The sequence below is a fragment of the Cucumis melo genome, chromosome 4 (assembly GCF_025177605.1).
Source record: "Cucumis melo cultivar AY chromosome 4, USDA_Cmelo_AY_1.0, whole genome shotgun sequence".
In the NCBI taxonomy this organism is placed as follows: Eukaryota; Viridiplantae; Streptophyta; class Magnoliopsida; order Cucurbitales; family Cucurbitaceae; genus Cucumis; species Cucumis melo.
In genome coordinates this window covers 30,924,258-30,941,860 of record NC_066860.1, presented here as the reverse complement: position 1 = coordinate 30,941,860, position 17,603 = coordinate 30,924,258, and the positions used below count along the sequence as shown (strand labels likewise).

The window sequence follows — 17,603 nt, the reverse complement described above, 5'->3', positions numbered from 1 at the left end:
CTTCACTGCACATAAGCCAATGGGTAGAAGAAAATTGCACTAAATAGTCTTAAAAAAAGTCGAGCTATTGGTAGATATGATATTTTAGCACATATCTTTCCAAGCTTAGTTTTTTTCGTAGGTTTTTATGAGCTACTCCGAGAGTAAGAGAGTGTCATGTCAATTACCATTCAAGCTTATTTTTAATAAGATATGTAATTGCTTCCTTCAAAATTGATTATTTCCTTAACAATTGTTTCACAAAAAATGTAAGCAACTAATGTACGATATATGAGAAAATCATATCAAACTGATAATTTTATTTATTGATGCAATCATATTTTAAATTTTTACTAAACATGTTTAGAATATCTAAACATTAAAATAAATGTATAATAGAGATTATGATAGAAACAAAAATTATCTAACTTTGAACTTTAAAATACTATTATATCGAAAAATTTTATTCTCTTTTTTTTTTTTCATTCGATTCTTAAACTTTTAAAATATTATGGTATAGTCTAAAAATGTTCAAACTTTTAAACATTATAAATTATTGACTAAAAAGTACCATACATTACATGTCTAACATAAATTTAATTATCAAAACATCAAATCATCGTAGTTTGGTTTATTAATTTCGAGTTTTCTTCACATGGATTGGGCCATAAGCTGACCCGGACACTAAATTATACATAACTTTGTGGTACCCTTAATTTTAATGTGCAAACCATATCTTACATAATACATGACTTATGTGAATTGAATAATGTTAATTGTGGCCATTGATTTTTAAGCACTATGACATCTACTTGAATGGAAAAATTATATTGTTTAATAATTAAAATCAATTTTCAGAAATAACAAAATAAAAATAAAGAAATAAAAAACAAGAAAACAAAAATCCCAAACATAGTTTAGAAAAAAATCTTTCAACCTTCATTTAGTCAAGCAAACACATTAAACTTTTAAATACCAAAATGGTGAAATTTTCATACAATTTTTTTCACAAACATTCTGGAACTTAAAGAACCCAAAATAAAATGAAGATTCAAGGGTAGTTTTCACTTTTCATAAACAAAAAAAAATCATCCTTCAACTTTCATTTTACAAATTAACTAAATTCCACATGATTCCAAATTGGATGTAATCTTAAAATACACAAAACATGAAGAGAGAACAAAAAAAACATCTATTTCCAAAAGATTATAGAAAGATTTGGGCACATGAATATTATCTCCGGAGATTATTAAAATAAGTACCAAGAACTGATCCTTCAAACAAATCAACATCAATTGATTACGACTTGACCTATTAGAAAATTACCCCAAAATTCCCATTAATCCATCATTCCATTGGGATAATCTACAAAAGAATCCATGTTCTTATCTTCGCATAAAAGTATGGCCCAGAAAAAAACCCCACTACTTGGGAATCAAGTTCCTCCCCTAAACAAGATTCTAATCAATCTACAATCTCTTTTTCATTGAGTTCTTCACAATGAATGAAGAAAAATGGGAGATTAAAGAAGTGGGAATTGGTTGGTTTAGTAAATGAATGAAGTGATGAATTAAGATGTGAATGTGATAGGGATGTTCATTACAATTAAACATGATGCTCCTCATAACAAGGGATTTTGAGAGAAAGAAAAAATGGCAACCTTATAGATCTAAAAATTTTCAAAATATTGAAAAAGCAAAAGAATAAAACCTAACCTGGCTTCTAAAATTTTTCGACATTAACAACTACGAGGTTTTCTCACCTTCCTGACTTAACTTTTGGTTGTACTAAAAATGGTGAAATGAATCATCTCCTTCTTCAAGTGAGGGCTACACTAACTTCCCTCCCTTTGTCTTGTTACTATGGATCTTTACTTCCCATGCCCGACAACAAAAATCGAAAAAACAAAAAAAAAAAGGCATGTTATATACCAAAATATAACTGTAGTTAACTACCTCCACCGAAACAACTTTCAGTGCTGTTGAGCGACGAGATGATCAAGCTGCATTTGTTCCAGCCAGGCTCCTAATGCAGCATGATCAACTGACTCCATTTGTGAGTTCATGTTAGAACTCTCGCCAGATGATACAAAACTATCGACACCCAAATTGGGATGAGCCTGCTTTTCTTTTATCTCAGTTGGAGATTCTTTCACAAGCGATTGAACCCACGATAAATCCGGCTCTTCTCCATTGTTCCCAAGCTCAAAAGAAGACGATCGCCGAAGTTTACCCATTTCATCCGCATTGACTGCCCAATCAGGTCTTCCATTAGAATGTCCCCATTTGGACCAAGAATTTGCAGGGGAACCAACAATAGAGGGAGAATTGGCACCGAGTTCACGCGAACTGAGGCTGCGAAACTGTTGTTTCTCTCTTTGAGCTAACATGGACAAGCGAGAGCCCACCGGTGAGATGGGTTCCAGATTTCGTGGAGACATCCTCCCAGATGATGGAACACCAAAAGAGGCCTGCAATAGAGGGTGATCAACATTTTTAGGAGAGAAATTTGTATTGATTGGTGATAACATATTCTGTTGCTGCTGAAATTGATTGATAACTGCTGATTTGTGTGTAGGGGAAAAAACAGCAGAAGCCAGAGATTGATCAGAGTATCTGGGAGATGAACTCTCAGCAGAGAAGAGATCATCGAGATTCGAGGGGGTCATAGTTTTCATCCGACCAGAACGGTTCAATGAATTTGAACTCAGCGGTGGTTGAGAAAGACAATTCAAGTCATTAAGGAGCTGCTGTTGTTGCATATCAAAATCACTCAGATAATCAAAGTCCTCTACAGGCATGTCTCTTGCACTCAAAGAAGATCTTAGGCGGCTGGATTGAATATTGCTTCCTGGAAGATGTAAGGCAGGTACGTTCGGTTGGGGCCAAGGCACAGACGAGTGAGACATGCCATTGGCAGATGGAGACATTGGAGGAGTGAATGGTGATGGAGACATCACAGGGACCGAAGATGGAGAACCAGGTAGAAGGTTCATGACTGTAGTATAATCCATGGCAGAAGCCCCAGAAGTACAAGAACGAGGTGAGGGAACAGCAGAGCCAGTCGATACATACAGAGGGCGCAATTCATCAGTTGTGTGTGCAAAAAAGCAGACTCGTCTCGAGCAATTTGTGCCATCTTTGCAAAGGCGGGTTCGATATTGTGCTGGATGCAACCAACACTCAAACACCCCATGAGCATATTCGCACATATCTCCCCGTCTGCAAGCGCCCTTCCGAAAATCAGGACACGGTACACAGCTATAATGGAACTTTCTTGGATCCCTCCTCCTAGCATTTTCTCCGGGATGGACAAAAGGACACTCAGTCCAATCATGAGAGTAAGCACGTGAGCAGGGCCGAACCTTGAACGAATACATTCGGAATTCATCAGTAGAGTAGATACTATTCTTGATGTCTGGAAGAGAAAGATCAACAGGGTATTCTTTCTTCTCAGATGCAGAATACATTGGAAAATCACTTAGTTTTGATTTTGTTGGAGAAGAAACTAACTCCGATGAACAGGGGACATTCAGAGGAGATGAAGGGCGAGAAGAATGCAAATCTCTACCTCCTGTTACAACATCAAGATTTCCTTCGCCAGAAAAACCATTCGTCTTAAGAAGTTCTGCAAGGGTTGATTTAAGCTCGCCATGCCTTAAGGGGGCAACAATCACATCAACAGGTCGATGTCCATTCTCATCAACCATATTAGGATCAGCACCCGCGGCTAAGAGCCGCTTCACGATATCTACAGCATTTGCAGCCCCACCAGAGGCTGCACAGTGAAGTGCAGTGCTTCTATCAAGTCCAACAGCGCGATTTACATCAGCACAAGAGAGAGAAAGAATAAGCTTCAAAACTTCAGTGCTACCATAAGTAGCAGCAACCATTAAAGGTGTTCTCTGCTCGTTAGTCATTTGCTTCGAACCACGTAGGCGACCATACCATAACCCAATTTCATCAATACCAGATGGGTCGCGCTCAATCGATCTCTTGAAGGCATCAATGTCATCATTAGCGGCAAGCTCAAGCAAGCTGGAAAATACATCTTCCGTTTCAACAGTTAAGTTATTCATGGCTGGTTCCAAGGGATTACACAATCGAACGTAAAGAAAAGATTTCTTGAAGACGATATGGGCTTTAACTCTAAACCACAAAACATGCTTCCTTCATCGGGAGAAATGCCAGCTGAACTCAATGAAACCATGCCAATAAAAAGAGTTCAAAATGAGTTACAATTACAATCAACATAACATGACAGAATAAAAGGAGGGAAAAGATAGCAAATTCAAATGTTAATGTCAGTGGAATCAAACCGAAGTAGAATAAGATTCCAGTAAAACACAAAGATATAACACAAAAATGAATGGTTATCCCCGTAAATTATATATTTCTATCATTTACATCAAATGAAAGTGGGTATCAAACGAGATTGAAGATAAGAGCAGTAATCAGATTCAGCAGATTCTATGAGCACTAAATTACAGACAAATTCCGAGAATAGGTTCATAAATTCTATTAGAAGAAGAAGAATCATGAAGACAAGAAAATGGAAAAACAAAACTGATAAAAAAAATCTACTAATAAATTTCACACTTTGTGGAAGGTTAAAGGGAAAATTATGAACAAGACCGTTAATTGTTTACATAATTATCCCAACCATCGTTTCAAATCCTTAATCCAAATATCTTATTAAAAACAGATTTTTTTCTAAAATAAAAATATTTTCAAGGAGTTCGTCCTGAATTAAATTAATATATCAAATATAGTAATAATAAAAAAAAAAACATTTACAAGGTTAATTTCCACCTCATCCCTATTTCCCCAAAACCAACAAGCAGATATTTTTTTGGATTTTGTTACATGAAAAACAAACTATTTTAGGAGTGCAAGAGAACCTCAAAATCACAACAGAAAAACAACAGTCAAATGTCAATAAATAAACTTGTAAAAAAAAAAAAGAAGAAGAAGAAGAAAAAAAAAACATAATTTGTAATAATCTTCCTTTAAAAAAAAATCCTCAGGATCCTCTATTTTCAAGCGATCCAATACAATATATAAAACCCAAAACAAAATAATGGATCAAACACGGTTCCATCAAACACCAGACTAAAACCAATAAATACAGTAAAAATTCGAAGAATCAAACCATGGATCGATCGACAAACATGTGTTCACAAAATCGTAAAAAAAAATGGGAAAAACCAAACAAATAACAGCTCAGATCATTCAGAGAGGAATCGAAGTATTTCCAAATGGTTTCCATTTCGTTAGATTACAAAAAACATCACAAATCAGAGCGAGAGAAATAGAAAGAGAAGATCGCAAGTAGAGATCGAAGAGGGAAAACATCGTACCAAAAATTAGGGGAAGAAAAATTGAAGTCAATGATGATTCAAGTCGATCTAGAGCTTTGAAGAGAGCGTTTGACTCTGGAGAGTGAGAAAGTGCGAGTAGAGAGAACGAAGAAGAAGAGAGCTTGTTCTTCCTCCATCTCCAACCCCAATGTGTTTTTTTTTTTTTTTTTTTTTTTTGCTTTTTTCATGGAAATTAAAAATAAATTATTGTAATTAAAAAAAAAACTTTATTCGTTATTTCTCTTTTTATAAAATTAATTATTATTATTATTATTATTATTATTATTATTATTTTCCTCGTTTGAGAAAATCGCCTATCCAAAATCAGCAAAAAGAGAACTCGATTGAAAAATAAATAAATTAAAAACAAAGCGCACTGAGTAATATTCGCCTAGTTTTTTCATTTATAAATGGTATGTAATTATTACAGCTTACACGAATGGAATTTTGCCGCGTGTTGAATAGGGGTAGTTTGATGGATTTGTTGCTTACGTGGGAATATTTGATTTGTTGGGTCATGATAAAATTATGAGAGTGCAGAGAGGAAATGGAAGCCTTGGGAAATAATTTAACCGCACCAATTTGTGTGAAATTGCAAGCAAATTCATCCTAAATTCACTCGACATGAAAGTTAAAGTGGGGATGGATGCGAGGGGTTATCCTCTACGACTCGCCACACTGAAATCAATCCAAAATATCTAATGACGTGGCAGGAATATATGTTTTTTTATTTATTTATTTATCTATTTAAAAGAAACATTTTGGTCTATCTCATGTTTTTATTTTCATTACTGTACTTTTACATGTCAAATTTAGTGAAGTTAATTTCCAAAAATCTTTAAAACAGACATTATAATTACCACTATTTTACTTTTAATGTGAAAAGTGAATCCTAAATTAAATCGTTTTTTACCTCATCGAATCAATCATAATGTTCAAACTAATCTCAACATCGATGAATAAGGTCAATCGGGTTGATTTAACACTTTAAAAAATACTTTTTGGAAATTCTGAATTTAAAACTTTTTCGAAACTGACCCGACTTCGATTTGGTTAGCTGACTCGATTTTTCGGTCTATCATACTCGCCTCTAATTTATATCAACTTTCCAAGTAAATCTTAAATTCAAATTAGTTGTAAAATAGGATCTTAAATTGATAAAAATTAAACCTGCCAACTTGCATAATTGCTACAATTTTTTATGTAAAGTAAATTGCATAACTTTAACATTTGTAGCTTATATAATGGCTATAATTAACAATTACTCTTATTCTTCTCTTAATTTTTGAAGCGTCCATAGATTGAGTGTACATATTTTATATGAGTTGAGATAAATATTTTTTTTTTTTTTGAAAGTTTTACTTTGTTTCTTTTATGTCCAATAGTTTTGTAAAATCCAATCACTAATTTTTAAAATTTTGAATTTTGAATAGGATTTTGAAAACACCACAAAAGTATATAAAAACAAAGACTTTGCCAAAAATATTAACAACTCCATTTTTAAATAATTTAAAATAGAAAATTCCAACTATACAATTAAATCTAAAATAAGAATTCAAATCATAAAATTACGTTTTTTTTTTAATTATTAATACATTTATAAAAAAATATTATTTAAATTTATATCATAATTAGTTTAAAGTTTGAAGAATATAATCTCAAAACTTCAAGCTTAAATAAATATAATGATAAAGTTAAAAGTTTATAAATATAAATTGATATTTTCTCACGTGATAATTAATTTTAATATTTATTCACTTTTTTACCCTTTCTTAATTTTTTTAATTTCTTTTATTCTAATCTCTACTATTTTATTTTCTTCCTCCTCCATTTCTCGTAGTTTTTTTTTTACCTTTTTCTTTCCTTAACTTTTGTTAATATTCTCATAGAAGTATGCAGCATCCATCGGACCCTAAAATTGAATTAGGTTTTTGTTCAAAATTGACTCCATCCAACTAATTATCATCTCAGGTACTAGCTTGGCGAAACACTAAAAAAAGAAATGTAGTAGATAAGAAATTTGGAAGGATTTTAAAACAATTAATATAATCATGATTGGTAAAAATTAGGAAGAACGTTTTTTAAGAAATGATTTTTGTTTAAACTCATTTTTATGAAAATATTTTAAAATACATTTAAAAAAATCGTTTGGAGTAGCTTTTAGATATTTTTAATTTTTATTTATAATAATTTATTTTTTAAATTAAACACTTTGAAATATAATTTGGTAAACCCGAAACAATTCGATGATTTGGTTACGGTCGAACAAATTCTTGTCGTTGGACCGGGAACTGAGAGGGAGGGTAGAAAGGGAGAAAGGGAGAAAGGGAACCGGGAGATGCCGGTGATGTGGGCGTGCGTGAGTGAGTTCGAATAAATGGGAATGGAATGAAGTGTAGCGTCCGCCCATCACACAGATTTGGAGCTTTGGATCTTATCGTACGGAAGAAGCGGACATCAGATGGTACTCAATTCTGGTTAATTGTCTAGTCAAATCACAAGATTGGCCAAATTAATTTCTTTTTTCTTTTTTCTTTTTTCTTTTTTCTTTTTCTCTATATAAAAAAAAAAAAAAAAAGCATTGGTTTCTTCTCAATGGTACAAAAAGAAAATTCCATTTTTTTTATATATAAAAATTATAAATAACCCCAAAAATCAGTATCAAATCATTTTTTGTGGTCGATTTAAAATTCCCCCCTTGATACAATTGAAAAACGTAATAAGTTAAGTGGCTACTAAACAAAATGGCAAGTATGAATATTGTTAAAACTCTAGCAAGAAAACGTAAAAAATTTTAATTAGTTAATTATAAATGTAAAATCACAACAGGAATAAAGATTAAATAGTTTTAAAACATTCTATTTAGGTTTAAATTATTTATGTAAACTCGGTGCTTTTTCATTAAAAAAAAATGTAAATTTAGTTGAAAAGATAAAATACGGTTTAACACTTAAAAACTTTAACAAACACATAATTAGTAGCCAATATGTACTATATTGGATGTTTAATTTTTTCACTTTACATATTATAAAAAAAATACTCGAGACTTAAACCTAAAATATGAGAATTAAAATTGTATTCTAACTTTAAAAAGTTGACTCTCAATTATTATTAAAAAATAAAAAACGTGATATTTTCGAGAAAAGAAGTAGCAAATAGAAATTATACCGTAAATGATGTATTTGGAATAAGTGATTAAATATAGAATAGTTGGATAAATAGTAAAAAGGAAGGTATTTTAAGACATGAAGTAAATGTTAAATTTGAGGTAATGGTATGTATAAGTTTGAGTGTTGAATGGTAATTTATAGAAAAGAAGAGTAGCAGTAGTAACATGGGGGTATTATATTTATGGGATAGGAAGGAAGGGGGGAGGGAGATGGTGGGAGTGAAAAAAGAAAAGGGGAGAGTGAGGGGTGGTCCACTTGGGGGGTGGGGTGGGACCCAACTGGAGATTTTGCAGTTAAGATGTGGAAGAACGAAGAACGAAGAAAAATGTTAGAAATGAACAATCACGTGCCCTTACAACACACCAAAACAAAGTGGATAAGGACAACCTTCGACTCCACCTTCCTTTTCTCACTTCTACTCCCTCTTTCATACCCGACCCGACCCGACCACTTTTTGTTTTTATTTATTTATTATTATTATTCAAATTTGTTATAAAAAATATATTTACAACCATATATCTAAATTTTTAGATTTCTCGTTAATAAACATCGTAAATGTAAAACATTCATAAATTAGATTGTATATCAAGAGTAGCCTTGCTCGATATAGGAGCAAAGGTTGCACATAAAATATTAAAATTTTATCAATATTTTTTACATTTTCATGAGTTCGATATCAACATGATATTTATTATATCACATAAAAATTCACAAAATAACAAAATGTGTCTATATGCAAATTATATTTGTTTTTTTATTTTAAAAAATATGAATTGAAATCAACATATTATATATATATATATACATACATACATACATATAAAACATGGGTTGAGGAAGTGGAAAATGGTGGGTTAAGAGAGTGACAAACAATGTGTGGAGAAATATATTATTCTATATATTTTTAGATTTACTCTCTACCTTTTATCCATTCTTTTGATTTTTATTTCTTTTCTTCATTTATTACCATTTTTATTTTCATTCCACAAGTTTCAAAATCTATTCACATATTTTTCCTGCATAATAATAATAATAATAATAATAATAATAATAATAATAATAATAATAATAAAAATAAATAATAATAATAATAATAATAATAATAATTACTTGGCAAATTTTGTCTTTCTTGCACTCAAATATCGATTTCACATTTTTCTAAAAAGAAGTGAACAAAAAAGCATTTAAAAGTAATTTTGGTACAATTTCACGTAATTAAAATTAAAATATTAATAATTGGATTTTTTTTTAAATTAAAAAAAATCGTAATTGATTAAATTTGTAAGGCCCGAAATGAGAAAATAAAATCGATCACTCTCACTTAAAAAGACTTTTGTTAAAAAGCAGTGCATATTATAAGATAAGAATACGAATTGTGAAAAACAAAAAATAAAATAAAATAAAGGGGGGGAAAGAACACGATTCTCTATTATATTTTATTTTATTTTTTCTGATAAAGATATAGTACTAATAATAATAAATGGAATAATTTTTAATCTCCAAGAAGAAAAGTAAAATCAATTTTATCACATGACATCTAATTATTCTCTTCATACAGTATAATTCAATCAAAACAATCAAATCATAATTGTCATAACTAATGTTTTTTTTTATTATTATTTAAAAATGCCCATACTTAATCAATTTTTTTTTAGAAAAAGTAGATTTAATTCATTATTAATAAAAGAAAAAGGGAAGAAGAAGAAGAAGAAGAAGAAGAAGAAGAAGAAGAGGGTTTAATTGAAAAGTGAATATGGAAGGGAGAGCCCACAGAAGCGTGTGTATGTTCTTTTTTTTATTTTTTTATTTTGCTCTTTAAATTTGGTGGTGGGACCAAAAGGGACACGTGGCAAGTGTTGGTTGCTCCGGCGGCTACCATCACTAAGATTATTATTTATTGTTTTTTTGTGTTTGGTCGTGGAATTATTATTAAATACAAAGAAGGTTATCTTATTCTTATACAATGTTACTTCGTTATTACTAAAGAAAACGAAAGGATAACAAAAAAAGGGGGCCTTCTCGAAAATTGGCAAAAAAAAAAAAAAAAAAAAAAAAAAAGAATAATTTCGAAAACGAACAAGACTTACAAACCCATAATTAACTGACATCTACTGCTCAATATATTTGGTAAACAATTATTTAGATTTTACTATTCTCAATTAGATTTGACTATCTAGTATCTCAATATTTTATTTTTTGCGATATTTTTTATTTGGCACACAATCTTAAATAATAGTTTGAAAAAAAAAAATAGATTTTTCATATTTGATACAGGATCTTGAATCAAATAGTAATTTGAATAAAAAATAAAAGAAAATGTCGAAGAAGAGAAAAGAGGATGGAAACGACAAGAAAAATGGTAGAAAAAGACAATGAAGAGAAAAAAAAAATAATAGAGAAGAGAGAAGAAAGAGCAAATCATATAGTCAATTTCACGAGTTTTTTCGTTTTGTGACATGCCCGTAAATATTTTGACGATTTGCTATATCTATGAAAATTAACAAAAAAAACGGAAGATTTTGGATTTTTCTAAAACACAATTAAAAATTATTCTCATTATTATTGTTATAAAATAAACAAGAGAAAGGAAAAAAAAAAAAAAGAGAGAGCAAGTTTTTCTTCCAAAGAAAAGAAGAAAACATGGAGTTGGCTTATTGTTCAATCAAAACCATCTTAACACCCTTCACTCTATAGTAAATTAGAATGAAAATTTTATCTAAAAAAGACTAAAGGTGTTTAGGGTATAATTCTTATTTTATTTTGGATAGCAAATAGTAAACCTTTGAACAAAGAGGGAGACAAAAAATGGGTAGAAATTAGTAGACCCTCTGTAACAACAATAATAAGGATTTCATATAAAAATGGTGTAGTTAATTATAATAGAAAATCCGAACATTGAGTAATTTAAATTTTATTTTATAGATTAAAGTCATGAATTTAGTTTCATAATTATTATTTTTAATAAAATTTTCGAAGATAATAAAGGGTATAAAGTTGCAATATTCGTATTTGAACAAATATTTTATTGTTCTTAAATATATTCATTGCCATCGTACTATATATCCCTAAGATGTATATAAACGAATCATATTGAATATGTTTTGGTAGATATGCTTATTTGTGTTACATATGCTTGAATTTGAAAACTTTCTTTATACTGAATTTCATTAATTGATTTGTTTTTCTATTTTTTGAGTTTCAAAATTTTGCTTCACTTTTAGGGTTTGAACATTTTTTAGAAAGTTATTTTCATGATTGTTTGCATTCCCATTTTTCCACTACCTTTCCATTTGATTTTTCTAGGTGGTTATGCATTTTATTTAAAATTATTTTAGTTATATATGTTTTTTTATTAGAAAAAATTGATAGATGTTTTTTTCTCTCTTTATGGCATCATTTTTATTGAACTCCACTTATTTTATTTGGTGGAATGTCTACATATTATATCTAATTTATTTTAAATATATGTAAATGCTATACCTTTTATGTGAAATTTGTTAAGCATTAAAAAAAAAAAAACTATTTTTATTTCTATTATATTTTTGTGTTGCAAATTTGAAATATCATGAATTTGTAAATGAAATATCCATTTTGACCGTATGATATGTTTTAACCTTAACCTTATTATAATTTTGTCTAAATTAGGGCAGGTATATTTAAAAATGATAGTTGAGGTAGTGATTTTAGAAGAAGAGATGTATAATTGATTTTGTAAAAAAGATTTTTTAACTATACCAACAAAGTTAATTTAACTTCTTCCAAAATGAATTTAAACCATGACAAAACGTTTTATCTATTTAAAATCACTTCCAAACAGGCTCCCGATCAAGTAGCTCTTCGGTAAGCATTGGCATGTACAACAAGAACTGCATAAGGTCAGGACAACAAAATTCTTCATTTCAGAAAGCAGCTCCAGATTTTAGGGTAAAGCAATGCAGACAACTCAACTTTCAAGTAATCTTCAAATTTTAGTGTATGTATAGAAAAACAAAAACATAAATTTTTAGAAACTTACCAGAATTTTCTCGATCCTATTTAAAGAATTTGAGTGAAAAACTCCTCTAAATCATTTGCAACCGCTCCAAGTTTTCGAGAAAAAACTGCATCTTTCACATCAATGGTCTTGTTCGAATAAACATCGTCTGTCTTGATTTCTATATACTCATATAGGTTGTGCATAGTTCCGTCTGATACCAAGACAGTACATGAGGAAACAATGAAAGAAGATCAATTAAAGCCAAAGGTCATTCGATAAATATTCTATGTAATAACATTTTAGATTTCAAATTCAGAAAATGATTTTGAAAAATAAACTGAAAAGCAATATTGATTGTTCTTCCATAATATACAAAAGAGAGTCAGTAGATAGGAATCCATTCCAGTTAAGACAACTTAGAGAGTTCATAATTAATAGACAAGTTGAATGACATGGCCACAGTCAACATATAAATTACTAGCAAACTTTCAAATTTGATTCACCGAAGACAAATAGAAGAGAATTTAGCCATATTCGTGCCTGGTCATTCAGAACGCCAGATAACAGATTAAAGGCATTCTAACAATTTATAATGAAGTTTTGAACCATGAACAAATCTTTCCCAAGTTATCCTTTTGATGATGAATTCTTGACAAAATATATCAAGCAAGAGCCCCATTCTAAGTCCAAATCAATTCCTTTTGATTGGTGAAGCATCTCAAACTACTACGATATAAAATATACCCACCAATCTTCATGTTTCCTTCCAATGTTCTTGTGATCTATAAAATCCTCAATATGGATTTTTACATAAATGTTAGCAACGAGAATATGATAGAACCCAAATATACTGAAAGAAATATAATAACCATGTTTTCGAGGTACTTGGACCTCCCAATCTTGAGATCACTCTTAAGCTAGAATTCACTTACCACAATATTACCCATCTTCCCTATTCTCCTTTTCTCTCATTATAACCAAATTCCATAATCAACTCTCCTAACCAATTACTAATATATACGTTGGACCCCTAATCTGAGTAGTTGGTGTTATTGGTATGATTAGTAGTAAAGAGCATTCTAGCAATTAGATATCAAGTTTGTTCGGTTTTTGGGGTCATTAGATAAGTTGAGTGAGGCTTGAGGGGCAAAGAACTTTGAGAGAGACCAGCCCTCTCAAAAGGCTAGGATATTTGGTTACTTTTCTTATAATATTACAACGTACTTCTATATTTGAGTGTTCTTAAGTTTTTGGTGTTGTTCTCGACTGTTTTCTTGTTAGGCGGTATCCTAACAATACTCTTAATTGATTAAACAAAGCATCACCAAGCAAGCAATGGCAAAGCAAAGCATGCATCCATGGTCTTTTATGTCAGCATGTAATTTTCTAGGATCGTTAATTAACAATTTAAAAGTTCCAAGTCTTTCGATGCAGTTCTTTACCATTTTTTTTTCCTGAAGCCATCACAAACAGGATATCGTCAAAACAAAAAACACAGTAATGGTGTGCATGAACACAGTATTTGGGGCCCCAAGAAGACTATTTCTCAAGGATAGAGAAACATGACAGGCTAAATTGATTACTCATTAGAAGCTAGTACTCTTACCTTCGGCAACAATGGCTTCATAGTCAGGAGGTTTAGCCATCCAATTTCCATTGGAATCTTTCATGTGCCTTCTATCAGATGCAAAGTGACGAAAAAGTATTGGAGCATGAATGATTCTGAAAAGCCTGTCCCCAGAAAATAGAAGCTTTTTATTAAAATTTTGACACACAGTATAAGTATTTTAAGCTTGAATTACACTTCACAAAGAAATGACTACCTTCTATATTGAGAAACCTTTATTAACACAATACAAGATCATACCAATACCAATTCTAATTCTTTTGATAGACAGAGACTTTTACAAAACAGTTTTAAGAACATTAGTGTCAAGCTTAAAGTTGGATCAATATGGAGAATATCAACTAGGAATCAATATTAGATTAGCCCCATTATAATACCAACATAATAAAATTTTCAAATTATAGACTTCACTTGATGTAGTGCTTCTAGACTCAGCTTCTAAAGTTTTTCGAAATTCTAGCAGGGTGCTCGAGCTTACCAGTGATCCCTGTGACGGTACTTGAAAAGTGAAAAATTTGTATCTCACTACATTTAAGAACACTCACCCCAAATGTTTTTCAACCAATAAAATTCAACGACGAGATAATTGTGAACGTATGCATTATAAAAAATGAGTTGTAGCTAACAGACTCTACCTTTGATACTCAGGGGAGATTTGAAATGACGGCCTGATAGCTTGTGACACATAGCTACCCAGAGGGAGAGGTAAAGGAAGAGCTGAGTCTAAATCCCACACTAAAAAAGGAAATTCACCTTCTATCTTTCTCTGTCAATTGAAATGAACTCAACATCTTAAAAGTAAAAAAACAAGAAAAGCCTGCAGCAATGATCAAAATAAAGTTCTAATGCAACTCAATAGGTGATTATGACTCAAACAGCAATTGTTAAAGTAGGATAGAATAGAATGTGTCTTACCTGAATGCAAATGACATGGTAATCCCACAAAACAAGACCATCTGCTCTTTTGCTGGCTTTCTGATGCCAAAGGGGAATCTAAATAAATTTGTTTTCAGGGGTGGGGGAAGTTAGGCTTTTAATTAGTAAACAAGGATTTCACTCAAAGAAAGATGAATTTAACTAGATTTTATCAAATGACATGAACAACATAATCAGTACCAGGCTTGAAACTAATCTTGCATGCAGAGCAAACATTTCTTTGAAATAAGAAAAAAAAAAAAAAGAAGATTCCCCATTGATAGAAGGAAATGAAAAGAGAAACAAGAGAAGTCTTTCAGGAACCCCTATGCCAAAAGGTAAAAAGCCATCCAAAATGGTAGCTATCTAAGAGATTGGGTAATTACAAAACTAGAAGGAGATCTCCTAAAAATTATGAAGTGCCAAATGTTTTCCACCATCTTTTACCATTCAAAACAGCCTTCCCATTTCTTTCTAACAAAGAGCACGAGCACAATTTCTCGAATCATGCCATCATTATCGAACCTAAGCCTACCAATGACTAGAAATTACACTTTGAATAGTCACAAGAACGAGCACTGATTTAGCAAAACATATATATCCTCAGAAATGGCTAAATTACCAGAGAAACAACAACATACGTGCCTGCTTCTTCTCATTAGAAATGAAAACAACAAAAAGATCAGCTCCCCCTGCATCAGCCAATCTGTTTGTACATAATTTCTTGCATAGAAAATAAACATTCTCCTCACTGCAAAATTGAAAATACAAAAATACTTCAAAGCTGATCATCCATTTCGTTGAGGCTGTACTACAAGTATGAAACTTCATATTTCAATAACGTACCCTATTCAATTCAATTCCATCGCAGTTCAAATATTTTTAGAACTGCCAAATAAAGTAATTTCTTGCAGTTGTTTAGGCTCAAGTCCAAAGTTCCATAAAAATTACACTACAAAAAGGGTGTCGGAAGAATAAATTGGCAAGAAATTTTAGTCTTGTCTTCTTCATTACATCCTTTTTTTTTTGGGTCATTTTGGGATATGGGAAATTTTAGCAGCATATCGTTAAAAGAACACATTGAAGATCTTTTTAAAAAAACCCATGTTTAAGAACAAAAAAACAATGATAAAATAGATAACAATTCAGATTGTGAAGGGAATGGAACGATTGATTACCAGTAGAAAGGAGTACGACGGAACTGAGAAACATCCAAATCACTCGATTCTACAGTTGATGTTTTTGAAGCCATGGCTTAATCTAATCGGCTAGTTGAGTTCCTTAGACATCTGGTCCTAAACCCATTTTTGTTACTACCAATTTTGGAAATGTTGGCAAAAGTAAGCGATTTTCGTTTTAAAAATATTACATTTTTTGGAAAATAGTACTTTTTTTTTAACTCGTAAAACTGTCTTTGTTGGTTAATCTCCGTCGAGATCGACCCTGAGGTTTTTTAAAATATTAAAATTATACAAATTTTCAAATCTTTCCAAATTTTATTTAATTTTTTTGTCTTTTCAAAAAAATAATTTAACCTTCCCAAATATTTCCTAAATTTTAACTATCGTTACTTTTGTCAATCTTCCAAATCTTATTCAATTTTTTAATCTTTAGCCAAATCTTAATTAATTTTTCAACTTTCCTCAATTTCTCCCTCTATTTCTTGTAAATTATCATTTAATTTTTTTTTCTTTTCCTAATTCCTTCCCTTTCTTGAATCGAGCAGCAAAAATTAAGAATTATGGAAAGAAAAAATTAGGAAAAGGAAAAATTGCAAGAAATAGTTGAGAAAATTGACAAAAGCAAAAGAAAAAGTTAAGATTTGGTGAAAGATTTGTGAAGATTTGAATAATTTTTTTTGAAAGGATAAAAAAAAAAAAGATCTATGAGACATAGCAAAGATATAACATCTATGAGACATAGCAACGATTTAATTGGGATGATAGGATTTGTTTGTGAGAGTTTATTTATGGTGAAACAACATTTTGTGATGACTTACATTATGTCTAGTATTTCTCAAACCAAACCAACAATTGATATCGATAAAATGAAACCATCCAAGTTAAGATATTTGTTGGAGAGAACAGATCTATTTGTTTTACGTACATAAGTAGTCAAGGCCAATATTAGACATATTTAATTTATATAAATAATCTATCCTCCTTTCACGAAGAAAAAAAAATCATCTAATAGTTGACTATTTTAAAAAGTTTTCGTTCACATTAATTATGCAAATTATATTTTTCAATTGTTGATGTTGATGAGATGCGACTATTCGAGTTGAGATATTGATTGAGAGAGGTACGATATGCATTTATTTACCTATGAATGTGATTGGTATGATAAGGTGTGAAACATGATGATTTTACAATTGAAATATATTTGCACAAACTTTCACATAAAGACTTCTAACAATGGTTCACTTAAATTTAGCTCAAAAGAGCATCATTTTAAATGAGTAACGTGATAAAGAGAAAAAAAGAGATAGAACGTATTGACAAGCTTTCGATTGGTGCATGAGCAACACATGCTTGTGTGTGAGCGAAGACTTGGAAAAAAAAAACTATTTTGTTTGGA

The 17,603-nt window shown here is 30.8% G+C and overlaps 2 protein-coding genes across 4 annotated transcripts; both read right to left on the bottom strand.

Moving 5' to 3' along the window:
- Positions 1 to 1,524: 1,524 nt before the first annotated feature.
- Positions 1,525 to 5,656, bottom strand: LOC103486812 (zinc finger CCCH domain-containing protein 30). The gene is made up of 2 exons (XM_008444904.3): positions 5,339 to 5,656; positions 1,525 to 4,169 (listed from the first exon to the last, which is right to left on the bottom strand). Exon 2 carries the CDS (start codon positions 4,055 to 4,057, stop codon positions 1,952 to 1,954), a length of 2,106 nt encoding a protein of 701 aa, XP_008443126.1. The 5' UTR covers positions 4,058 to 4,169; positions 5,339 to 5,656; the 3' UTR covers positions 1,525 to 1,951.
- A 6,533-nt stretch (positions 5,657 to 12,189) lies between these two features.
- On the bottom strand, positions 12,190 to 16,365 carry LOC103486813 (protein N-terminal glutamine amidohydrolase). Of its 3 annotated transcripts, XM_051084015.1 has the most exons (8): positions 16,205 to 16,352; positions 15,873 to 15,978; positions 15,668 to 15,777; positions 15,027 to 15,104; positions 14,747 to 14,877; positions 14,091 to 14,215; positions 12,524 to 12,695; positions 12,190 to 12,374 (listed from the first exon to the last, which is right to left on the bottom strand). In XM_051084015.1, the coding sequence occupies exons 3-7, from the start codon at positions 15,767 to 15,769 to the stop codon at positions 12,544 to 12,546; spliced, it is 588 nt and encodes a 195-aa protein (XP_050939972.1). In that variant the 5' UTR covers positions 15,770 to 15,777; positions 15,873 to 15,978; positions 16,205 to 16,352; the 3' UTR covers positions 12,190 to 12,374; positions 12,524 to 12,543. The 3 variants fall into 3 exon arrangements, with proteins under 3 accessions (XP_050939972.1, XP_008443128.2, XP_008443129.2); XM_008444906.3 differs by lacking the exon at positions 15,873 to 15,978 and having other exon boundaries at positions 15,672 to 15,777; positions 16,205 to 16,365; XM_008444907.3 differs by lacking the exon at positions 15,873 to 15,978 and having other exon boundaries at positions 16,205 to 16,267.
- Between the last annotated feature and the right edge of the window lie 1,238 nt (positions 16,366 to 17,603).

What these genes read in the sequence shown, in the direction of transcription:
- LOC103486812 (XM_008444904.3), bottom strand. Translation starts at nt 4,057, where the DNA reads ATGAATAACTTAACTGTTGAAACGGAAGATGTATTTTCCAGCTTGCTT.
- LOC103486813 (XM_008444906.3), bottom strand. Translation starts at nt 16,278, where the DNA reads ATGGCTTCAAAAACATCAACTGTAGAATCGAGTGATTTGGATGTTTCT. An exon ending in TTTCTAATGAGAAGAAGCAG is followed by an intron (nt 15,105 to 15,671) that starts GCACGTATGTTG and finishes AAATTTATTTAG; the next exon opens with ATTCCCCTTTGGCATCAGAA. An exon ending in TGAAGCCATTGTTGCCGAAG is followed by an intron (nt 12,696 to 14,090) that starts GTAAGAGTACTA and finishes TCTTGGTATCAG; the next exon opens with ACGGAACTATGCACAACCTA.